Here is an 18,644-nt window from a genome sequence, read left to right on the forward strand (position 1 = left end):
ATTAATCAAATAAGAGAGAATGGGAGAAAAATGAGTAAAATATAAATGAAGAAGAGAAAAAATAGTATGAATAAAGTTAATGGATTGTAAGATCCATTTTATAAATAGAAAATTTCTATTTATAAGAGATGGCATAAAATAAAAATAATTTTTTTTAAGAGACAGATGAAGCTTTATAAACATATTTTCTTATAGTCAAATAGGTGTATATGTATATTAAACATAAAAATTATAATTATAACAATTCTATATTTAGTGCATTTTAAAAATAAGTACTAAGATATGAGAATTAAAATATTTAGACGAGGGCTCTCAATTGACTCTTATTCTGGAGCGTTCAGCATATCAATTTTCTAGTAAGTAAATGGTTAAATATATCTTTCTCAATCAGAGAAGGGAATGACGAGAACGAGAGAGTAAAAAAATTAAAAAAATTATGAGATAAGTGCCTCATATGACACTTATTCTAGGGCATTCATTCTCTTACTTAGGGGTGGGAATATGGATACTGGGTATTAATAGGGTACATGATATACTCATTCCCGATCCGATACTCGTTGAGTATTGGATACACAATATCCAATCAAATGGGATTGAGTATGGGTTCGGGTAATGAAATTTAAGATAAGTCGGGTATTGGGTAATCCAATCGGGTATTGATATTACCCGAATACCCGATGTATTGTTTAGTGTAATTTTTAAATAGATTTAGCCATTTAGGGTTGTTAGGTATGGATAAATTATTTACTTGTAATTAATTAGATTAATTTTTTTCTAATAGTTATAAAAAAGTCAATCATCCGACTCTCAATTAAAGTGACTCTACTTTCATTCCCTCTCTTTCTTTCTTTAAGTCTCTGTATTCATTATGTTGCCGCCTACATGCTACAAATACTCTCTGTCGTTGCCTCTCGGTTAGTCACTACAGTTGACATTTTTAAGTTCATATAAGACATACTCCCTCCGTCCCACAAAGATAGTCCCACTTTGATCCGGCACGAGTTTTAAGAAATGTAATGAAAAATGAGTTGAAAAAGTTGGTGGGATGTGAGTCCTACTTTTAAAGTATTAGTTTTATAATAAAATGTGAGTAGGAATGAGTTGGTGGAATATAAGGTCCACTACCAAAAATGGTAAAAGTGAAATGGGACAAACTTTGTGGGACGGACGGAAATGGAAAAATGGGACAATCTTTGTGGGACGGAGGGAGTAATTAGCGTAGAAAACAAAATAAAATATTTTCAATGAATAAAGAGAATTTTAGCTTAAAATTTTTTAATAGAGTATATTTTTCATTCTTAATTTTTTTTATTAATTATTAATATATGTAAAGAGTCGGGTATTTGGATACTCAATTATCGGGTTTGGATACCCGTGGCGCGTATATGGGTGTGCGAAAAACATATCGGATATGTATTGGGTATGCATTTTGATGATTTTTGGTTTGAGTACCCGATTTTGTCGGATCGGGTACTCATGGATACTCGAATTCCCTCCCCTACTAGTCTCACTTACTACTATTATTCTTTTAAACATTCTTTTATTTTATTTTTCAAATTGACCTTTTACTACAATTTGTCTTTTACTGCAGTTTGTTTAATAATAGGTGGCGCCAACTCCCAAGGTGAAAAAGTCCGCTCGCTGACTTTGCATTTGTCTGTGTAAAAACAAAGCAGTAAAGAAAGAAAAAAAAGCGCTGTAGAGTAAACTGTAAAAAGGCAGGTGTGGGAAGGAAGGAAGGTTCTCGCTTCTCGGTGATTGTGTTGTGCTGTGATGTGCGAGTAGAAAATATAGGCCCCACAAACACGCCTACATTTGAACCAACTGTTTTTTAAACTAACAATTGGACAGAGTCGTGTCCCCGTCGATTTTCGATGATGATGGCCGCCTTCCTCTTCTACAAACTACAATACACTCTGTATTTGACTTTTACCATTTTCCCCCCAAAGGTACAATACGCCTCTCTCTCTCTCTCTCCTCTCATCTCCAATCAATCTATATATCTCCCTCCCGTACAAATTACTAGTACATGTTCCAGATTCCTTTTCTCTCTTCACCGCTGACCCACTCTCTGTTTCCCTCCGATTGGGCCAGCCTTTAATTATTGCTCAATCAGTAGCTATGTTTTTTAAGGATGTTTTGCTGATTCTGTTTGTGTGTTGGATTAGTTTTGGGGGCTCTGATGCCTACGGCCTCTTCGGCTTCGATGTCCACCACCGATACTCCGACACCGTCAAGGATTTCCTCGACGTCAGGGGCCTGCCGGAGAAGGACAGCCTCGACTACTTCGCCGCCATGGCCCACCGCGATCATCTCTTCAAAGCCCGCCGCCTCGCCACCTCCCCCGCCTCCTCCCCCTTCCTCACCTTCTTCGGCGGCAACGAAACTTACCGCCTCTCCTCTCTCGGATTGTATGCCCTTCTTATATGCTGCTCTAATTTGATCTATCTGTTTTGAGGGGCAATTGTTTGATTTGCTAATGCTATTGCTATTGCTACTATCTATCTGCCCTTCAAATGAGAGGTGGTTAGGATTTTGAAGGATTGCACCGAATAGAATGAGACCGATAATGTCTAGTTTAGACACACTCTTCACTTTCACTAGATTCACAAATTAGCTGTTGTAAGAATAGCATCTTTTCTTTGTGGAGATTTACAGTATTGATGACTTGGTTACCAATTTCATGCTCAATTTGCTAAGTTAGAATTTTAACAATCAAACTAATACTAGAATGTAGTGATGAGGGGACACAAGGCATTCTGAGCTTAATCAGAAAGTTCCAACACTTTTTTTTTTTTAATTGTTTGAATGCTTAGTAGGTGAGCTACAGCTTTATCTTGAAAACTGCTGATGCAACTAACTATGATATCTTTCATATAAATATTTAGGAGAGTAAACGATGTATGGTTCAAGTTGTTCAACTGCCTCTTTTTTTCTACAGAGTTCATATTTTTCAATTCTTAGTTTCATTTTTACAGAATTATAATGATAGAGCTGTAGTGATAAAATCAGGTGCTTTGTTGCTTTTTTCTTATTTTCCATGTTTTAACGATTTTTGGTGTCTCTATATGTATTTGCAGTTTGCACTATTCACTTGTTTCTGTGGGTACCCCAGCCGTGTCATTTCTCGTGGCACTCGACACGGGGAGTGACCTATTTTGGTTACCATGCGACTGCACGGATTGTGTACGTAGCTTGAACTCGACTTCAGGGAAGGTATGTTATTCCAAGTATTCAGAAATATCCACTTCAACATTATCATATTCAAAACCTACTTCCAGAGAAGTTGGGATCATACTATTTAACTGGGCAACCCTTACCTACATCAGCATTATTGCCTAATTCTTCCCGCTTCTTGATTTGCATGCGCATCTCTGCTCGTCATTGATTTTACTTTATTTTAATGGATACAGAGTGTGGAGCTCAACATATACAGCCCAAATGTATCATCAACTAGCTCACCCATTCCCTGCAATAGCACTATGTGTGGACGGAGACGAGGATGTGCTTTGAGGCGCAATGCTTGTGCTTACCAAGAAGTGTATCTTTCCAGTAATACTTCAAGTACAGGGATCTTAGTAGACGATATTTTGCACTTGGGAACGGATGAAAATCCTCAAAAACCCGTTAGCGCCCCAATTACATTAGGGTGTGTGTTTCTGTTTTTCACTACACTTGCTCATACTTCATTGTATTTTAAATGCTCTTTTTTGGTGTACTGAGACTGTAATTTTTCACAGTTATTTTGTATTAAAGCTTTAGCATGTGTCCTTGTTACAGATGTGGAATAATCCAAACCGGTGATTTTCTTGATGGTGCTGCTATCAATGGTCTATTCGGACTAGGTTTGGACAATATATCGGTCCCTAGCATCTTAGCCAACATGGGGCTCGCAGCAAATTCTTTCTCGATGTGCTTTGGAGGGCGTGATGGAGTTGGAAGAATTTCTTTTGGCGACAAAGGAACCCCCGATCAAAAAACAACTCCTATCAATGTTGATGAATCATCACAGTGAGCAGCCGAATTTGTTTCTGCAAACGTGCATTGATTTATCCTAGTTTCAGCTCCTAAGCTTGATCTCGCATTCGATTTCTGCAGTCCTAGCTATAATGTGACCGTGACAAATCTTGTTGTGGGAGGAAATTCCACCAAGATCGACTTCTCAGCAATCTTCGACTCTGGCACCTCCTTTACATACTTGAACGATCCAGCTTATTCTGTTATTGCAGAGGGTGTAAGTTATATATATGATACTACCATATTTCGATCAATCCTTTTTTTGAGCAAGTCTTGAAATAGTCTCTTCCTTTGCAGTTTGATTCTCAAGTAACTGAGCCACGTTACCAACCGGAGAGGAAGCTTATCTTTGACCACTGCTATTCACTCAGGTCAGTTGATTTAGTCGACAACCTCTTGGGCTACTCTACGTTTGATTTTTGGTCGTCCCTTGCCTCATTATTTCCATTGCCTGCAGTGCTACTCAAGATAGCTACTATGCTCCGGACTTGAACATGACGTTTAAGGGCGGAGCCTTATTTTATGTCAATATGCCAACTGTTGTGATTCCACGACAAGTGAGAAATCTACATTACATCAGATTAATTTTATGGAATTTTCTGTGAAAAATGCTAAAAACTCAACTCATTTCCAGGGTGGATATGCATTTTGTTTGGCTATTGTCAAAAGTGAGGATATTAACATCATTGGACGTAAGTATATCAGAATCATTTACTTGCTTTTGTCTTTTAACTGTGAGTCTGTGTTGCTGATTTGCATTTAGCTCTTCACGTTAAACTAAGAATTTGCGCGTTTTAAATATTTTTTTTATCTCTTGAACCTATTAGTCATCTATATAGAAGTGTTGTCCTTTTCTTCGCATTAACACTGCCTCAATTGTGCTGACGAACTCTATAATATTTTCCAAATCTCCCAGAAAATTTCATGACCGGCTACAACATAGTCTTTGATCGCGAGGAGATGGTCTTGGGGTGGTCGGAATCGAACTGTAAGTTTGGTTTATCATTCTTGCAACACTGCATATATTTGAACGGCCATGAGCTCGATTTGATAAGCATTTTCGACTGGTGATCACAGGCTATGATACTGGTAGTAAATCAAACACCCTACCTGTAGGCAAAGGCAACAAAACAAGTGATGCTCCTGCACCTTCCATTCTAAACCCGGAGGCCACGCCTGGCAGCAAAAATCGTTCTTCTACATCATCTACACAGCCACCCCTGCCAGCAGGGCTGCCTATAGGAAATGGAGCTGCTCGACTCAGTTCCATCGCTAACGGACTTATGATGGTCATCGCTTCGCTGTTTTTCTACCAATTCTGCATTCTTTCTACATGAGACATGCCAACCAACTACAAGGTTTTTCAGTCCCTTTCTGAGTATTCTGTTGACAAATATATACCACAGGTTAATTAGTTTGACATATTTTGTCAATTATTTGTTCTTTTTTAATTTATGTACATAGAAAAGGGATTGGACTTCAATAATTACACATGTATAATGGGTTGGATTCTGGGATGCTCTTAGAGCATTTTGTTTTTTCCTTTCACTATTGTATCTATTCAAATATTCTTGTACTATAATAATATGATTTTGTTTTGTTATTACTTGTTACTATTATTATTATTATAGAAAATTTGGTAAAGTATACACAAAATATGTAGACCTCATGTTAGGACCATGGCAATATATGTGACTGAAAGGTCCAAACATCTGCTTTCATGTAGTAACTGATAACCAAAGTGATTTCCTCCAATGTTAAAACTCCTTTAACAAGGGCACAAAGGAGTCATCTATCTTCAGCCTCATCTTCATCAAATATGTACAAGTAGGGCACAGCAGGTGTAGTAGGTTGACGAGTTTCCTTCTTCTCACTCTCGTCCCAGCCTAAATGCTTAATGTACACTTGATCAAAAGCATCCATGTTGAGCCCTGATGCTACAAACACTTCTAACTCTTCTACAAATCTCGCTGTTCTCCCTGTCAAAAATGGCCTCACCGCATCCGAAACTGCTACTCTAAACTCTTCTCGAGCCTTTTCAGCTGAGACGCTTGTCTTTTTCGACCAATCCCTGCAACATTCAAGGATGGGATTCATCCTGCAAAACACCTTGAGAAATTAAGATGTACAATACCTTCTTAACGAGTCGATGACACCAAGTACGTGATACATGATAATGTCAGCATCCTCCTCCTGCATACAGAGATGTATTCTCTCAAGGAACAGAGAACAGCAGCAGTAACTAGGGAACCTAAAAACTAACTAAGAAGCATATATCCATGTTCTTTTTCAGTTCCAAACAGTCTACAATATTTATTTTGTTTATTAATTCATCAATTAAGCTCCTATAAATTTAAATTCAAACTACGCAAATCAATTACAGTGGAGAGTTATACTCAATTCAGTTATCAAGAGAAGATATGGAGGATATAAGAATGAATACCTGCATTACAGCCTGAATTTCCCTTCTCAACCAGTCAGCCAGGAAATGATTTTGCCGTAGATACTTACGTAACTTCCAGTAAAGTGAAACCTTTAATTTTTCAGCAATATCACCTGCATCACATAACCCGGGTTCGTTCTCGATGGCTAATTTACCAGATTCAATAGAGCAATGAATTAAAAAAAATACCTGAGTCGGTGTAGTAGCATTTCAGCCTATATCTGTGAGCTTCTGAAAAGAATTCACTGTGAAACCAGAATAAACAATTAATTTGCAGATCCCATACATATAGCCTCAAACTAAACCAATTTCACCATACCTATTTTCCAAACTCTTGCCAACATAATGCCGTTGATAAGAAATTCCATCATATCCACAAATAATGGAGAAATTCTCTCTCTGAAGCAACATAAAAAGGAATATAGTTATAAGGTTAACAAAAAAAAAAAAAACAGACCCAAAGAGGAATACAGTAGCTATAAATTGCCATGACGTAGACAAAAATGTGTCGACAGACTGGAAAGAAAAACTATTGTTTAACCATACTGCATCAGTAGTTTTACCTTGCTATCCCGATTAAGATTTGCTAAAAAGGTTGTTGCATGAACTAGGATTTCAGTTCCATAGAAGTGAACACAAAGTATCAAGTGTGATGAAATTTGTTACAGAAACTTTCACATGATTTTAAAAGACAATCACATCAGAAAACATATATAGAATTTAATTAATATCCTTGATCAACTAATACCACTATCTAATGCTAAAACAGTAGTATATGGAAACCAAATATAAAGCTTACCTTGCACAAAGGACAAGCCATTGTTGAAGATGTACAAGACTGCACACGTGCAACTACATTGATCCATTTAACTATGCAGTGATAGCAAAATTTATCTGAAACAGTTTAGCTTAAACATAAATGGATAATTGAAAACCACAGTATATCTTCTTCATTGTAGATAAAGTCAGCATATTTATGAAGACAGCTTAAGCTAAAGGTTTAGACAGCAGACAGCGTCTTTCAAGAACTATGAGAGATTGTAAAGTTTCTGAATTTCACCCCATAAAACTATTTCTTTCATCAACATAGGAGTTAAAGGTCAAATGTTTATGATCTCACCAAAAAGTACTGAAGCATCTAAATGTCATAATTAAGTTTATTTATCACTCCATATAGAAACTCAATAGTTCCTCTTGAGATTTTCTACTATTGCATCGTCAAACTCCTTGTTGGCTTCTTTCTATTTTCCTTTCCCAAAAATCGAATCATCACTTCCTCCAATTAAAAATTACTATTAGAGAGAACAATTATATCGAATCTGCGACGAGCAGCTCATATTACTCGGACGGAGGGCAACAATCTGAAAGTAATTGCAAATCAACAATGGGAATAAAACTCGAGAATATAAAAAGGAAATATAGGTCATGACAACACCTAATAAAGAACACGCATCAAGAATGTGAAAAAAAAAATGAGTGGAGGAAGCTCAAAACAAGAAGAAAAATCAAAATTGAATATGTTGAGGAATAATATTGCGGAAAACAAATAGCAGGGAGGCTTACGGAAACACTGATCCAAATAGGATTCTTGAGTTGTTGGGGAAAGGCAAATAGGGCACGGGTCCGGGCTCGGGCTCGGGCCGGAAGAGGAACCAGTCAATCTTTCTTCTTCAGCCATCTCACATCACTGAGTGAGAGGGAAGCAGTCGCCAATGGTTTATTTCAATACGAATGAATCGATGTGGCTCACTAATTACATTAGTAGATTAATTCTTAATTTCATAAATTTGAAATTTGATTTGAATATACTTCCTCCGTCCCATTAAAGATGATCCACTTTCCTTTTTAGTTTGTCCCAACATGACTTATTACTTAAAATGGAAACTCTTTTATCTCTACTTTATCTCCCCTCTTACTTTACTCTCTTCATTTAACACATAAATAAAATAAAGTTGCATAAAATCTCGTGCCGTCCAAGAAAGGGGTCATCTTCCTTAGGACGGAGAGTACAATTTTTTATAACTATGTTTCCGTCCAAACCAAAATGCTCGAAAACGATAGTCTTATTTTATTAAAAATAAAATCAATCTATTTTCCTTGTACAGTATTCGTTTCTTCACTCCTCAAGACCTCTTTGCATGTGAACTGAACAGCAACATCCTTTCAAGAGTGTCTTTCCCCAGAACCTCATCCAGAGGCTCCGTGCTAATCACAAGCGAGCTTTCCACCAGAATACATAATTATCAAGGCATTGCTCATGTTGAAGCTGAGACTACAATCGGATATTCGGATCAATCTCGACTGTGTGTGTGAAGGTGTACAGCCATATCAGAGAGGATGGTGCTCGCGCTTCTTTCAGGAATATATAATCTTACCAACCTCGAAACTAAGAAAGAAGCAGCTCATATACATGCATAATGCACTTGCGCGGAGCCAATGTCAACTCAAGTAATTGGAGCAGCTCATATGGCAAGAAAAATTACTTTTCGTGTGTGCACGTAACGACATACTGGTTTGGAATCAAACAAGGGTGAGATCGAACAGATACAACACGTTTCCACATAAAGCCAGTCGCCTTCGTCCGTCCCTAAGTTTTAATTATTATTTTTTTAAACTCTGATTAATAATTATACTAGCATACTGTATCTGTTATCTACTAATTGCGGGGCAACAGAGTTTCACGTTTTCCTTATGTAATTGGGCATATTACTATATCCTTTAGTCGTGTTCATGTATGAGATTGGATTGAAGTTGGCTTCTACTTTTGTGGTATTAGATCAGCTGTGAAATAAACATACAACTGCATAAAATAGTGTACTCATGCTTTCTGCAAGACAATATACTACACATTCTTATAGTACATCTTTGACATTATATTTTCGCCCAATAATCTAATTAGATGCATGAAACTCATATGCCATCTTCCAGCATTCTGATTCTGATGAAAACACTTACAAACTTATCAATCAAGAAAATACTTCCCAGATTTCACCAAAACTTTTAAGAAATCAAATAGACATGTCGACACCAAATATAGCTAAATTCGCATAAGCAGTCCCAAAAACTCTTATCTTTCTTCTTGCGTACTGCTACAGATTGGGGCAGACCCTCCCTATATTGCTTCACCCTCAGTTTCTTTGACCCAGAAATAGTAAACAAAGATTGCTACACATATACCATTGGTGAAATAAAATGTGCTAAAACTGATAAATTGCGCCTTTAGTAAATCACTGCAATGTTTACCATAAGAAAATACTTGTGAAATTCATTTAGAAGTACTCCATTTAGCTTTAAAGAATACTAGTGTTTGGACACAATATCAATTCAAAGAAATCATCAACCATTTCTAACCATCAAACTTGTATAATCACTATAGACCTCCAAAACTTGAAGCATGAACAGCATAACACAACTACATTCAAGAAATCTCAAAAGAAGACACAGCATTTGCACATGGACCAAAACTCATCTCAATTATCAATAAATCCCTCAAAATACTCTTCCTTTTCTTCTTTTGGGGACCTTCTTCAAGCTCCCAAAATTCTTCAACCACACAGGAAAATCGGCCTTGGTGGAGACCAAACCCACCAAAACAGCACAGCAGCAAAACCCAAGAATCCAATCCCTAGCCCCTCTTCTCCACCCTTCCACGGAAAGCCCAAAAAGCACTAACCCTAAACCCCCAAAGAAGGCATCAGAATCCAGTGCCAATTCCTTGCCTACAATCCACCACAGTCCCACCGCCCCGAGAATTACCAAAATGCCCACCAATCCCAATCTCGTCTTCCTCCTCCTTCTCCAACCGTCAGACCCGCCCCGTCCGAAGCCGCTCCAGAACCCGTTCCGCCCTCCGTTTCCCGCTCCGAATTCCCTCAGAATTGAATCGACGGGCTCCGGCAGAATCCGGAGATGCGACGCGATGATGTAGGCCGATTCCAGCATTAGCTTGCCGGATTTCGAGATCATGCCATATCTGTTTCTCCTGTTTGCAGCGCATACAATTGCGGTTTTCCGCGCGGCAAAAATGCGATTGTGATGGACTGGATAATTCAGATTAGAGTGGATTTTGACGGAGTGATGGAGAAAATGGGGATCGGAGAGGAGACGGAGAGATGTCTGCATAGTTGCAGCAGCTGCTCTTTGCGACCGTTGTTACATTTGCAAAAACAATTTGAAATTTTCGGAAAATTGGGAATTTTCAGAGGACTCGATTTTCACCAAGTATTTTATGCGGAGTGGTTTACGAGTTGGAAATTGGGCCCTATTTCAAGTCTGAAATGTGGATATAGATTTTGAATGCGATGGGTTGATATCCAATTACATCGAGACAATAAAAACAACACAATAATTAGGACAACAATCGCCACTAAAATCGCGAAGAAGACACAAATTAGATCTCCCTCCTCCATGCCATAGTAACGGTGAAAATTCTTTCTCATCACAAATATTAAAAAAATGAGTAATATATTAAATAAAAATATAATAAAGTAGGATATAGGAAAAAGTAGAGAGAATAATTAAAGGCACTCATAATAGAAGTTTTAAATCTGGATCTCCTATCTCATTTCCACATTAGTACTATTTTCTTTTATTTTACTGTTAATGTCTAAATAATGGGATTGCAAGGTATTTATAATAGGAGAAAAAATTTAATAAATTATTATTTTTAATTGAATATCGGCCTTGGCGTATGATCGGCCTGGGGCAGAGGCATTGGTGAGTGGCGATCGGCTCCCTTTCCACAATGGGAGCCGATCGGAGGCGGTGGGGTGGCCGATCGCTCAGTCCTTGCGATCGGCCACCATTGTGAGTGCCTTAAGAGAAAGAGAAAAGTAAAAGTGAGAAAATGTGTTATTTTCTACTATTAAAAAAAATTGACTCTACAACTATAGAATGCCTAAAATGAAAAAATGACTATATTACTATAGAACGACAGAGTACTATTTTTGAAAATTTAAATGACAGATTACGTAGTTTTAAAATTTTGTTCAAGACTAAAGTACAAAAATAATCTTGTACATTTCCTCAACAAATTTATTTAGTCCTATTCATTATGTATATTTGTTTTTATCTTAAATAATAGAATGAAATACATAAATGATACATGATCTTTCACTTTCGCAAATAAATGGTACATGATCTTTATTTTATACCGTTTTTGATACTTATAAATCACATTTTTGGTACCTGATACAATTTTAACCCCAAAATGCCCTCTAAACAAATGCATTTTCCCATTTGCGTCATAGAGGATATTTTGGATATACACAAAACTAGTACTAAAAGTGATATTATAATATTTTATCTCATTCTCCTCCCTCTTTATACTATTATTATTAATCAATATTAATATTTTTATTTTAATGTTATAAATTAATAATTATTGTATATTAAATTAGTAACTAATTAATATAGTTTTAATAAAAATTTAAATTGTGACTTGTATTCATAATGATACAAAGAGCTGAATATTTTTAGTTAGGTGTTTCAACCCTAAAATGAGTGTAAAATAATTTAATAAAAAATATTCAATTGATTTAAGTACTTTAAATAATTGATTTAATTAGGTTTTTTTTTCTTGATTTATGTTATGAATGCTATTAGATGTATGTATAAATCCCTAAAAAGAAAGAAGAAAAAGAAGAGAAAAGAAAAAAGAGGAAATATAAACTAAAGAGAAAAAAGAAAAGAAGATAAAATACTAAAAGAAAGAAGAAAATGAAGAAAAAAAAGAAAGAAGAGGAAACTAAAGAAGAAAAAAAGAAATAAGAAAGGAAGAAAAAAAAATAACAAGCTTGGTACTATTTAATTAAAATTTCCAAAAATATCCCCCATAACCAAAAAATCACATGTCTGGTACCTAAGGTTATTTTTGTCACAATGTACCGAAAATGATATAAAATAAAAATCAGGTACTATTTACGTGCGAAAGTGAAAGATCATGTATCATTATATAGTTCACTCTATAAAAAAAGGTAACAGTCTAACAGAAAATCAAAATTTTGACAACGTGCAACTTAATTGGATGATGTTTTCCTTCTAGTACGTACGTGTGAGAGTGTATGTAGCAAATAAAATAATTATATTCTAAAAAATATGCTATTTAATGGTTTATTACTCCCTCCTTTCGACATAAATAGGTTGAATTTCATTTCTCGTCCGTCTCATAAAAATAGTTCATATCTATTTTATGGAAACCTTTTCTCTCATTTTATTTGATCATTTATTTGACCCATCCACAATACTATTTCAATTAATATTTTTTCTTTTTCTCTTGTACTTTACCAATAACGCATTTAAAACATATACCATCCCCGGTTAGTAGGGAGGGAGCGTATTATAGTAGTACTACACAAAGTAAATCAAAGCAATATAAGAATACTTCATAAACAAGTTTCTTCATTTCAAACTGCCTTTGATGAACACCAATATTCATTATGAGGTTAATTCAGTGTAAAGTAGACAGAATTGAAAAGAGTGAAATAATACATCATACTCCCTCCGTCCCAGATAATTTGACTCATTTTACTTTTTATCATTTTTGGCAGTGGATTTCATATTCCACTAACTCATTCATACTCACATTTTATTATAAAACTAATATATAAAAGTAGGATTGACATTCCACTAACTTTTTCAACTCACTTTTCATTACATTTCTTGAAACCCGTGCCCGGTCAAAGTGGGACAAATTATCCGGGACGGAGGGAGTATTCAGTACAAATAGTATATATAATACTGTATTATTATAAAACTAGAGTAAATAGAACAAAATAAATGTAGAAAAGTTCAAAAATGAAGAATGAAATTGTTCAGAACAGGATACAAGACACGAGCAAAGGATTGATCAAAGAACTCTATCCCATGAAACCCTCCCTCTCTAAAATCTTCCACAACCACCACACCTTTCTCTCTCAACAATTTCGCCAACTCCCTTTGGCGATCAATCAAGGGATCACCTTCATAGCCAGTCACCAAAATCCTCCACCCCTCACTCACAATCTTATCCACCTCCATTAATCCCTTAAAAGGATTGGAGAATTCGTGGTCACGATTAGCCCCAATCGGCAGCGCCAGATCCCAGAATATATCAGTCATATATAACGGGAGAATCTCATTCTCCGCCAGCCGGATCTCCGACGCCGTCCGCTCCACCCCGCCAAAGAACGGCTGGTGCAGGATCAGCCCTCGGATCCTCAACGGCGCCACCTCCTCCACGCGCCGCGACACCTGCAGTCCCACGTGCAGCGCTATGTTACCGCCCGCGCTGTCGCCCATGATGTAGCAGTTGGAGAAGTCGGTGTGGTCGGTCAGCCACTCGTCGCCGGATTTGACCCACTGCAGGGCCTCCATGCAGTCTTCGTAGGCGGCGGGCAGGCGGTGCTCTGGCGCATTACGGTACTCGACCGACACCATCAGCACGTCGAGGTGGAGGGCGATCTCGGAGCAGAGGCTCTGGAAGACGGTTGAGGCTGCGCTGGCCACGACGAAGCCTCCGCCGTGGAAGAAGAGTATGAGTGGAAGCTTGGTGGAGGATTGGAGTTGGGATCGGGGGAGATAGAGGCGGGCCCATGTGTTGTGGTGTGGGTTGATAGGGACGTCCTTGGTGAGGACGGGAGTTGAGATAGGTGGATCGGGGCAGGCCGCCGTGGAATCAAATACGGCGGCGATGCGTGTGAAGGAACCGTCGGAGTTTTTTATTAGGCCCAGACCGGCGTAGGGATCGGAAATGGCTTGCGTTTCTGACATTGTTACTTTGCCTTAACCTCACTCTATTCTAGTCGAGAGATGAGAGATATATATATACATGTGAATCATCGTGCACAGCCGTTTTGTGCAATTAATTAGGTTAATATAATAACCTTATAATTTCGCTTACCATTCTAATGCCGAATTTTTACCCCCACCGGTCATAACTGATAACCAAACAATTTTGAAATTTCTAAATACTTAATAAACGGTAGAAGTCAGAAATTCAAAAGGCATTCAAGTTGAATCAGATAATTGGTCCAAGTCTGAGGATAGCTAACACCTAATACGTATGAGATGCTTAAAGAGTCAATAAATTAGGTAACCAAGTCATTCATGAGAGCACAAGATTTGCAATAGATAGGAATGAAAAAAGGTTTGTTACTTACAATTCTTTCAGGTGGTACACAGTGGCAGACACCCAAGAAATAATTTTCTACTTCTAAAATTTTGAAATGTTGGAAAACTACCTTCAGCCCTCACCAATCTTACATTGTTGAAGACTAAAGTGTAAGAAACTAAATGATGTGGAGGGGCTGAAATTTAATAGTATGGCAGAGAAATAAGTCATGGCTGCCTGCTTGAAGAATACGCTCTTCTTGAAGACGAGGAGAGAAAACAAAAATTTAACTAATGAAATATTAGTATTAAAAGTTAAAGAGTACTATGTCAACTGACACCCTTACGGAACGACACAGGATTTTAGGAGGTTTTATTTTGTGTGTTAAATGAAAAGAGAAAATATAATTTTTATATTCATGTGAGAGATAACTTTTTCCAAAAAGGAAAATGTGACATCTTTTGTGAGACAAACTAAAAAGAAAAGTGTGACATTTTTTGAGGGACGAAGGACGTATTTCTTAGTTGTGTCAGCTACAACATATTTCTATAATTTTAATAGTGTACATTTTTAGCAAAGAAACCTTTTATTTATACGTAAGAGCATCAATAACGCTGCGGGCTGGACCGCACCTGGGTCCAGACCCGCAGCCTGGTGCGTTGGATGGGAGGTAGACGCAACCTAAGCCGCGCCTGGGGATAGAGGAGAGGCCCGGGGCTGCGCCTGGTTGAGTCACGTCCCGCCATTGTTGATGCTGGGGCCATGCCCGGTTGCGGCTCGTCCTGGCGTTGCGGGTGCACGGACCGGACCCAGCCTGCAATTTCTAATTTTTAAGCATTTGGAATTTAGACCATGTTTGGCTGGCGGGAAAGTAAAGTTGGCAAGAAAAATGATTCCTGAGAAACTGAATCCCGAGAATATGATTCCCAATAACTTAATTTTATGGTGTTTGGAAATTATTATAATTATATATTTTATATTTGATTTAAACACCAAACTAGAAATATACTTATTATTATTTTATGTATAAAGAAGTATAATAATAAAATTTTAATAAATTATTAATTCCAAATGATAATAATTATATTATTATATTTATTATTTCGATGAGTAGTTTAAATACGGATCATCCATCACAATATATAATAATACAATTATAATTATAGTTTCATGGAGTATTATAATCATAAATGATTATAATAATTAATATTATTATTATTATATTTACGAATATTATAATTAAATAAATTTTATAATTTAAAATTTCACTACAATTTTATTGATTAATTATTAATTTATAAAATAATAATTAGTATTTGTTATTATATAATTTATATTATATGATTATATTTTAATTATTTAATAAATTGTTAATTATTATTTTTAAAACATTATACTCCCTCCGTTCCACTTTAGGAGTCCCGGTTTACTACTTTTGGGTGTCCACTTTAGGAGTCTCGGTTGGAATATTCCATAATTGGTAATAGGCCCCACATTCCACTCACCTTTTTCCACTCACATTTTATTATAAAACTAATATATAAAAGTAGGACTCACATTCCACTATCTTTTTTCACCAACTTTTCTTTATATTTCTTAATACCCGTGCCGAACTCAACACAGACTCCTAAAGTGGGACGAAGGGAGTAATTAATAATAATAATAATAATAATAATAATAATAATAATAATAATAATAATAATAATAATAATAATAATAATAATAATAATAATAATAATAATATATTGCATTAAATATGTAAGAATCCTAAAATATTGTAATTAATAATAATAATAATAATAATATATTTTTAAAACATTGTAATTAATAATAATTAATAATAATAATAATATATTGCATTAAAAATGTAAGAATCCTAAAATTGGAAAAAAGAATACCTAAGAAAAGTTAGGATTTAGAGTCCTTGAAAGTTGTACTAGCTTTTCTTGTTTTCGGGATTCTGATTACTTTACCAGTTTGATTAAAAAATGAAACAAACAAAGGAATTTAAAATTTAAGGAATCAGATTACTTTCCCACACAGAATCTCTGGCTGCCAAACATGTTAGATCCTAGAAGAAGAGTGGGGAAGAAATGAAGAGGAGGAAGAGGGAGAAGGAAAAGGAGAATAAGAGGGAGAGAGAAAGAGGCGTGCATAGTTTTTTTGGGAATTGGGAAAGTGGAGATTATTTTGATTTTCTTATTTTCATTTTTTAAATTTATAGTATATTTATAATTTTATGTTGGAAATCGGGAAGTGTAGCTCTCATTTTGATCAATTTTTTTAATTTCCTGTTTATAATTTTTTTAATCGGGAGTATAATTTTGGAATTAAAAATGAATTTTTCGTATTATAATTGCTCAACGTTTTTTATTTTTACGAGTAAAATAGCTTGTAATTGTGAATAGTGTAACTTTAATAGTTGGGGCATGGATGAGGTTTGCAATGTTATAGCAGTTGTGGTCTAGCCCAGAAAATTAGGAGAATGTATAGAGTGGAAGAAAATTGGTGCTAAATCTGGTCCGGGATTAATGATTCTCTAAAAGTACACCTTATTTCCGCTATAAGTGGATAACGAATAAGTGGATAATGTTTTTATTAAATGTTTTTATTTCTCTTAGTTCTATGAAAAGAGATTAAAAAATTAATAAACATTTAAGTTTTCATTAAACTACCAAATTTTATTGGGAATTCCTTTTTTACTGACACAAGTTTTAAGAAATTATTTGACTTTACGAAGTAAAGTTGGTGGAATGTGATGTCTACTTTTGTATATTTATTTTATAATAAAATATAAATAGAATGAATTAGTGTAATGTAGGGTCTACTTACTAAATATAATAAAAGTGAAATGGAACGTTTAATGGTAGAGGGAGTATTTATAAAATTGAATGGAAGCTGAGTGAAAAATGAAAATCTAATCGTGAATATTAACAATGATATTTTTCAAACTTCTAATAATAAATAAATTCATCAATTTTATAATACTCCCTCCATCCCCGATTAGGAGTCACACTTTGACTGGGCACAGATTTTAAGAAATGTAAAGAAAAGTTTGTTGAAAAAGTTAGTGAAATGTGAGACCTATTTTTTATATTGGTTTTATAATAAAATGTGAGTGAATTGGTTAGTGGAATGTGAGACCTACTTACTATTTATGGTAAAAATGAAGTATGACTTTTAATTGAGGACGGACCGAAATGGAAAAGTGTGACTCTTAATCGGGGACGGAGGGAGTAGAAGAGAACACAGTGAATTTAATTGTCTTCACTTCGTGAAAATAAGCACACCTATTATATGAAATGTTTTATTCTTTAGTAAGGTGTCGTCACTTACGTATTTTATCATTGTAATTGTGATTTTTTTATGATAAATTAATGTTTTAATATATATATTATACTTGTATGAAATATTGTCTTTTTTTTTTTTTTTTAATTACCAAGGGCATCCACCGGCAGGTCCAGTGACTATTTCCCGCGCTGATTTGTAGGCACCTCAAATATTGTCTATATTTTTTAATTTGGTCCATCTACAAAATAAGTCCAGATTTTTTTTTTTTAAGTGGACTTCACTTTCTACTAACTTATTACGTTCACGTCTATTATAAAACAAATATACATTCCCTTCGTCTCACTTTAAGTGGAGCATTTCTAATTCGGCATGGTATTTAATTTAGTGTTATTTTATGAGTAAGTAGAGAAAATAAAATAAGAGAGGGAAAAAGTAGAATGAGTGATGGTTCCATACATGGGCGGACGTAGAAAATATTTTTAGTATGGGTTATATATATATATATATATATATATATATATATATATATAGGGTAGTGATAAACTGCAAACTTATATATTGTACAAACTCAAAACTCCTCGATACAGCTTCAACACTGTTTCAACACAGTATCAACACAGTGTAAAATTTTTAGATTTTAATGTCAACACAGTATCAACACAATATCAACACAACATCAATCATTGACTATGTTGACATTTTTCTGTTGATGTTTTTTTGTGATCTGTTGACATTTTTCAATGGTCCAGATCATAGTTTTGAGTTTGTACAATATTTAGAGTTTTCATTTGATCACATTGCGTA

General features: G+C 35.5%; 3 protein-coding genes across 4 annotated transcripts; 1 reads left to right on the forward strand and 2 right to left on the reverse strand.

The window, feature by feature from the left end:
- The first annotated feature begins 1,831 nt into the window (after window positions 1-1,831).
- Window positions 1,832-5,623, forward strand: LOC125205673 (Eukaryotic aspartyl protease family protein). 2 transcript variants are annotated; one of them, XM_048104735.2, is made up of 11 exons: window positions 1,832-1,949; window positions 2,169-2,411; window positions 3,081-3,216; window positions 3,414-3,649; window positions 3,781-4,011; window positions 4,099-4,234; window positions 4,315-4,388; window positions 4,475-4,574; window positions 4,652-4,709; window positions 4,934-5,005; window positions 5,095-5,623. In XM_048104735.2, exons 2-11 carry the CDS (start codon window positions 2,296-2,298, stop codon window positions 5,352-5,354), a joined length of 1,419 nt encoding a protein of 472 aa, XP_047960692.1. In that variant the 5' UTR covers window positions 1,832-1,949; window positions 2,169-2,295; the 3' UTR covers window positions 5,355-5,623. The 2 variants fall into 2 exon arrangements, with proteins under 2 accessions (XP_047960692.1, XP_047960691.1); XM_048104734.2 differs by lacking the exon at window positions 1,832-1,949 and having other exon boundaries at window positions 1,956-2,411.
- Window positions 5,624-5,664: 41 nt separating this feature from the next.
- Window positions 5,665-8,207, reverse strand: LOC125205674 (RING/U-box superfamily protein). Its single transcript, XM_048104737.2, has 7 exons — window positions 8,024-8,207; window positions 7,260-7,354; window positions 6,780-6,859; window positions 6,650-6,705; window positions 6,461-6,573; window positions 6,152-6,210; window positions 5,665-6,088 (listed from the first exon to the last, which is right to left on the reverse strand). The coding sequence occupies exons 1-7, from the start codon at window positions 8,136-8,138 to the stop codon at window positions 5,806-5,808; spliced, it is 801 nt and encodes a 266-aa protein (XP_047960694.1). The 5' UTR covers window positions 8,139-8,207; the 3' UTR covers window positions 5,665-5,805.
- A 4,856-nt stretch (window positions 8,208-13,063) lies between these two features.
- Window positions 13,064-14,244, reverse strand: LOC125208193 (carboxylesterase 1-like). The gene has a single exon (XM_048107776.2). It carries the CDS (start codon window positions 14,207-14,209, stop codon window positions 13,250-13,252), a length of 960 nt encoding a protein of 319 aa, XP_047963733.1. The 5' UTR covers window positions 14,210-14,244; the 3' UTR covers window positions 13,064-13,249.
- Window positions 14,245-18,644: the final 4,400 nt, after the last annotated feature.

The sequence above is a fragment of the Salvia hispanica genome, chromosome 6 (genome assembly GCF_029641045.1).
Source record: "Salvia hispanica isolate PSC_SH4W2 chromosome 6, Shi_PSC_v1, whole genome shotgun sequence".
NCBI classification, from domain to species: Eukaryota; Viridiplantae; Streptophyta; class Magnoliopsida; order Lamiales; family Lamiaceae; genus Salvia; species Salvia hispanica.

What these genes read in the sequence shown, in the direction of transcription:
- LOC125205673 (XM_048104734.2), top strand. Translation starts at nt 2,122, where the DNA reads ATGTTTTTTAAGGATGTTTTGCTGATTCTGTTTGTGTGTTGGATTAGT. An exon ending in TGAACTCGACTTCAGGGAAG is followed by an intron (nt 3,217 to 3,413) that starts GTATGTTATTCC and finishes TAATGGATACAG; the next exon opens with AGTGTGGAGCTCAACATATA. An exon ending in AGCGCCCCAATTACATTAGG is followed by an intron (nt 3,650 to 3,780) that starts GTGTGTGTTTCT and finishes TCCTTGTTACAG; the next exon opens with ATGTGGAATAATCCAAACCG.
- LOC125205674 (XM_048104737.2), bottom strand. Translation starts at nt 8,138, where the DNA reads ATGGCTGAAGAAGAAAGATTGACTGGTTCCTCTTCCGGCCCGAGCCCG. An exon ending in TGGCTTGTCCTTTGTGCAAG is followed by an intron (nt 6,860 to 7,259) that starts GTAAGCTTTATA and finishes ATGTTGCTTCAG; the next exon opens with AGAGAGAATTTCTCCATTAT. An exon ending in ATGCTACTACACCGACTCAG is followed by an intron (nt 6,574 to 6,649) that starts GTATTTTTTTTA and finishes TATGTGATGCAG; the next exon opens with GTGATATTGCTGAAAAATTA.
- LOC125208193 (XM_048107776.2), bottom strand. Translation starts at nt 14,209, where the DNA reads ATGTCAGAAACGCAAGCCATTTCCGATCCCTACGCCGGTCTGGGCCTA.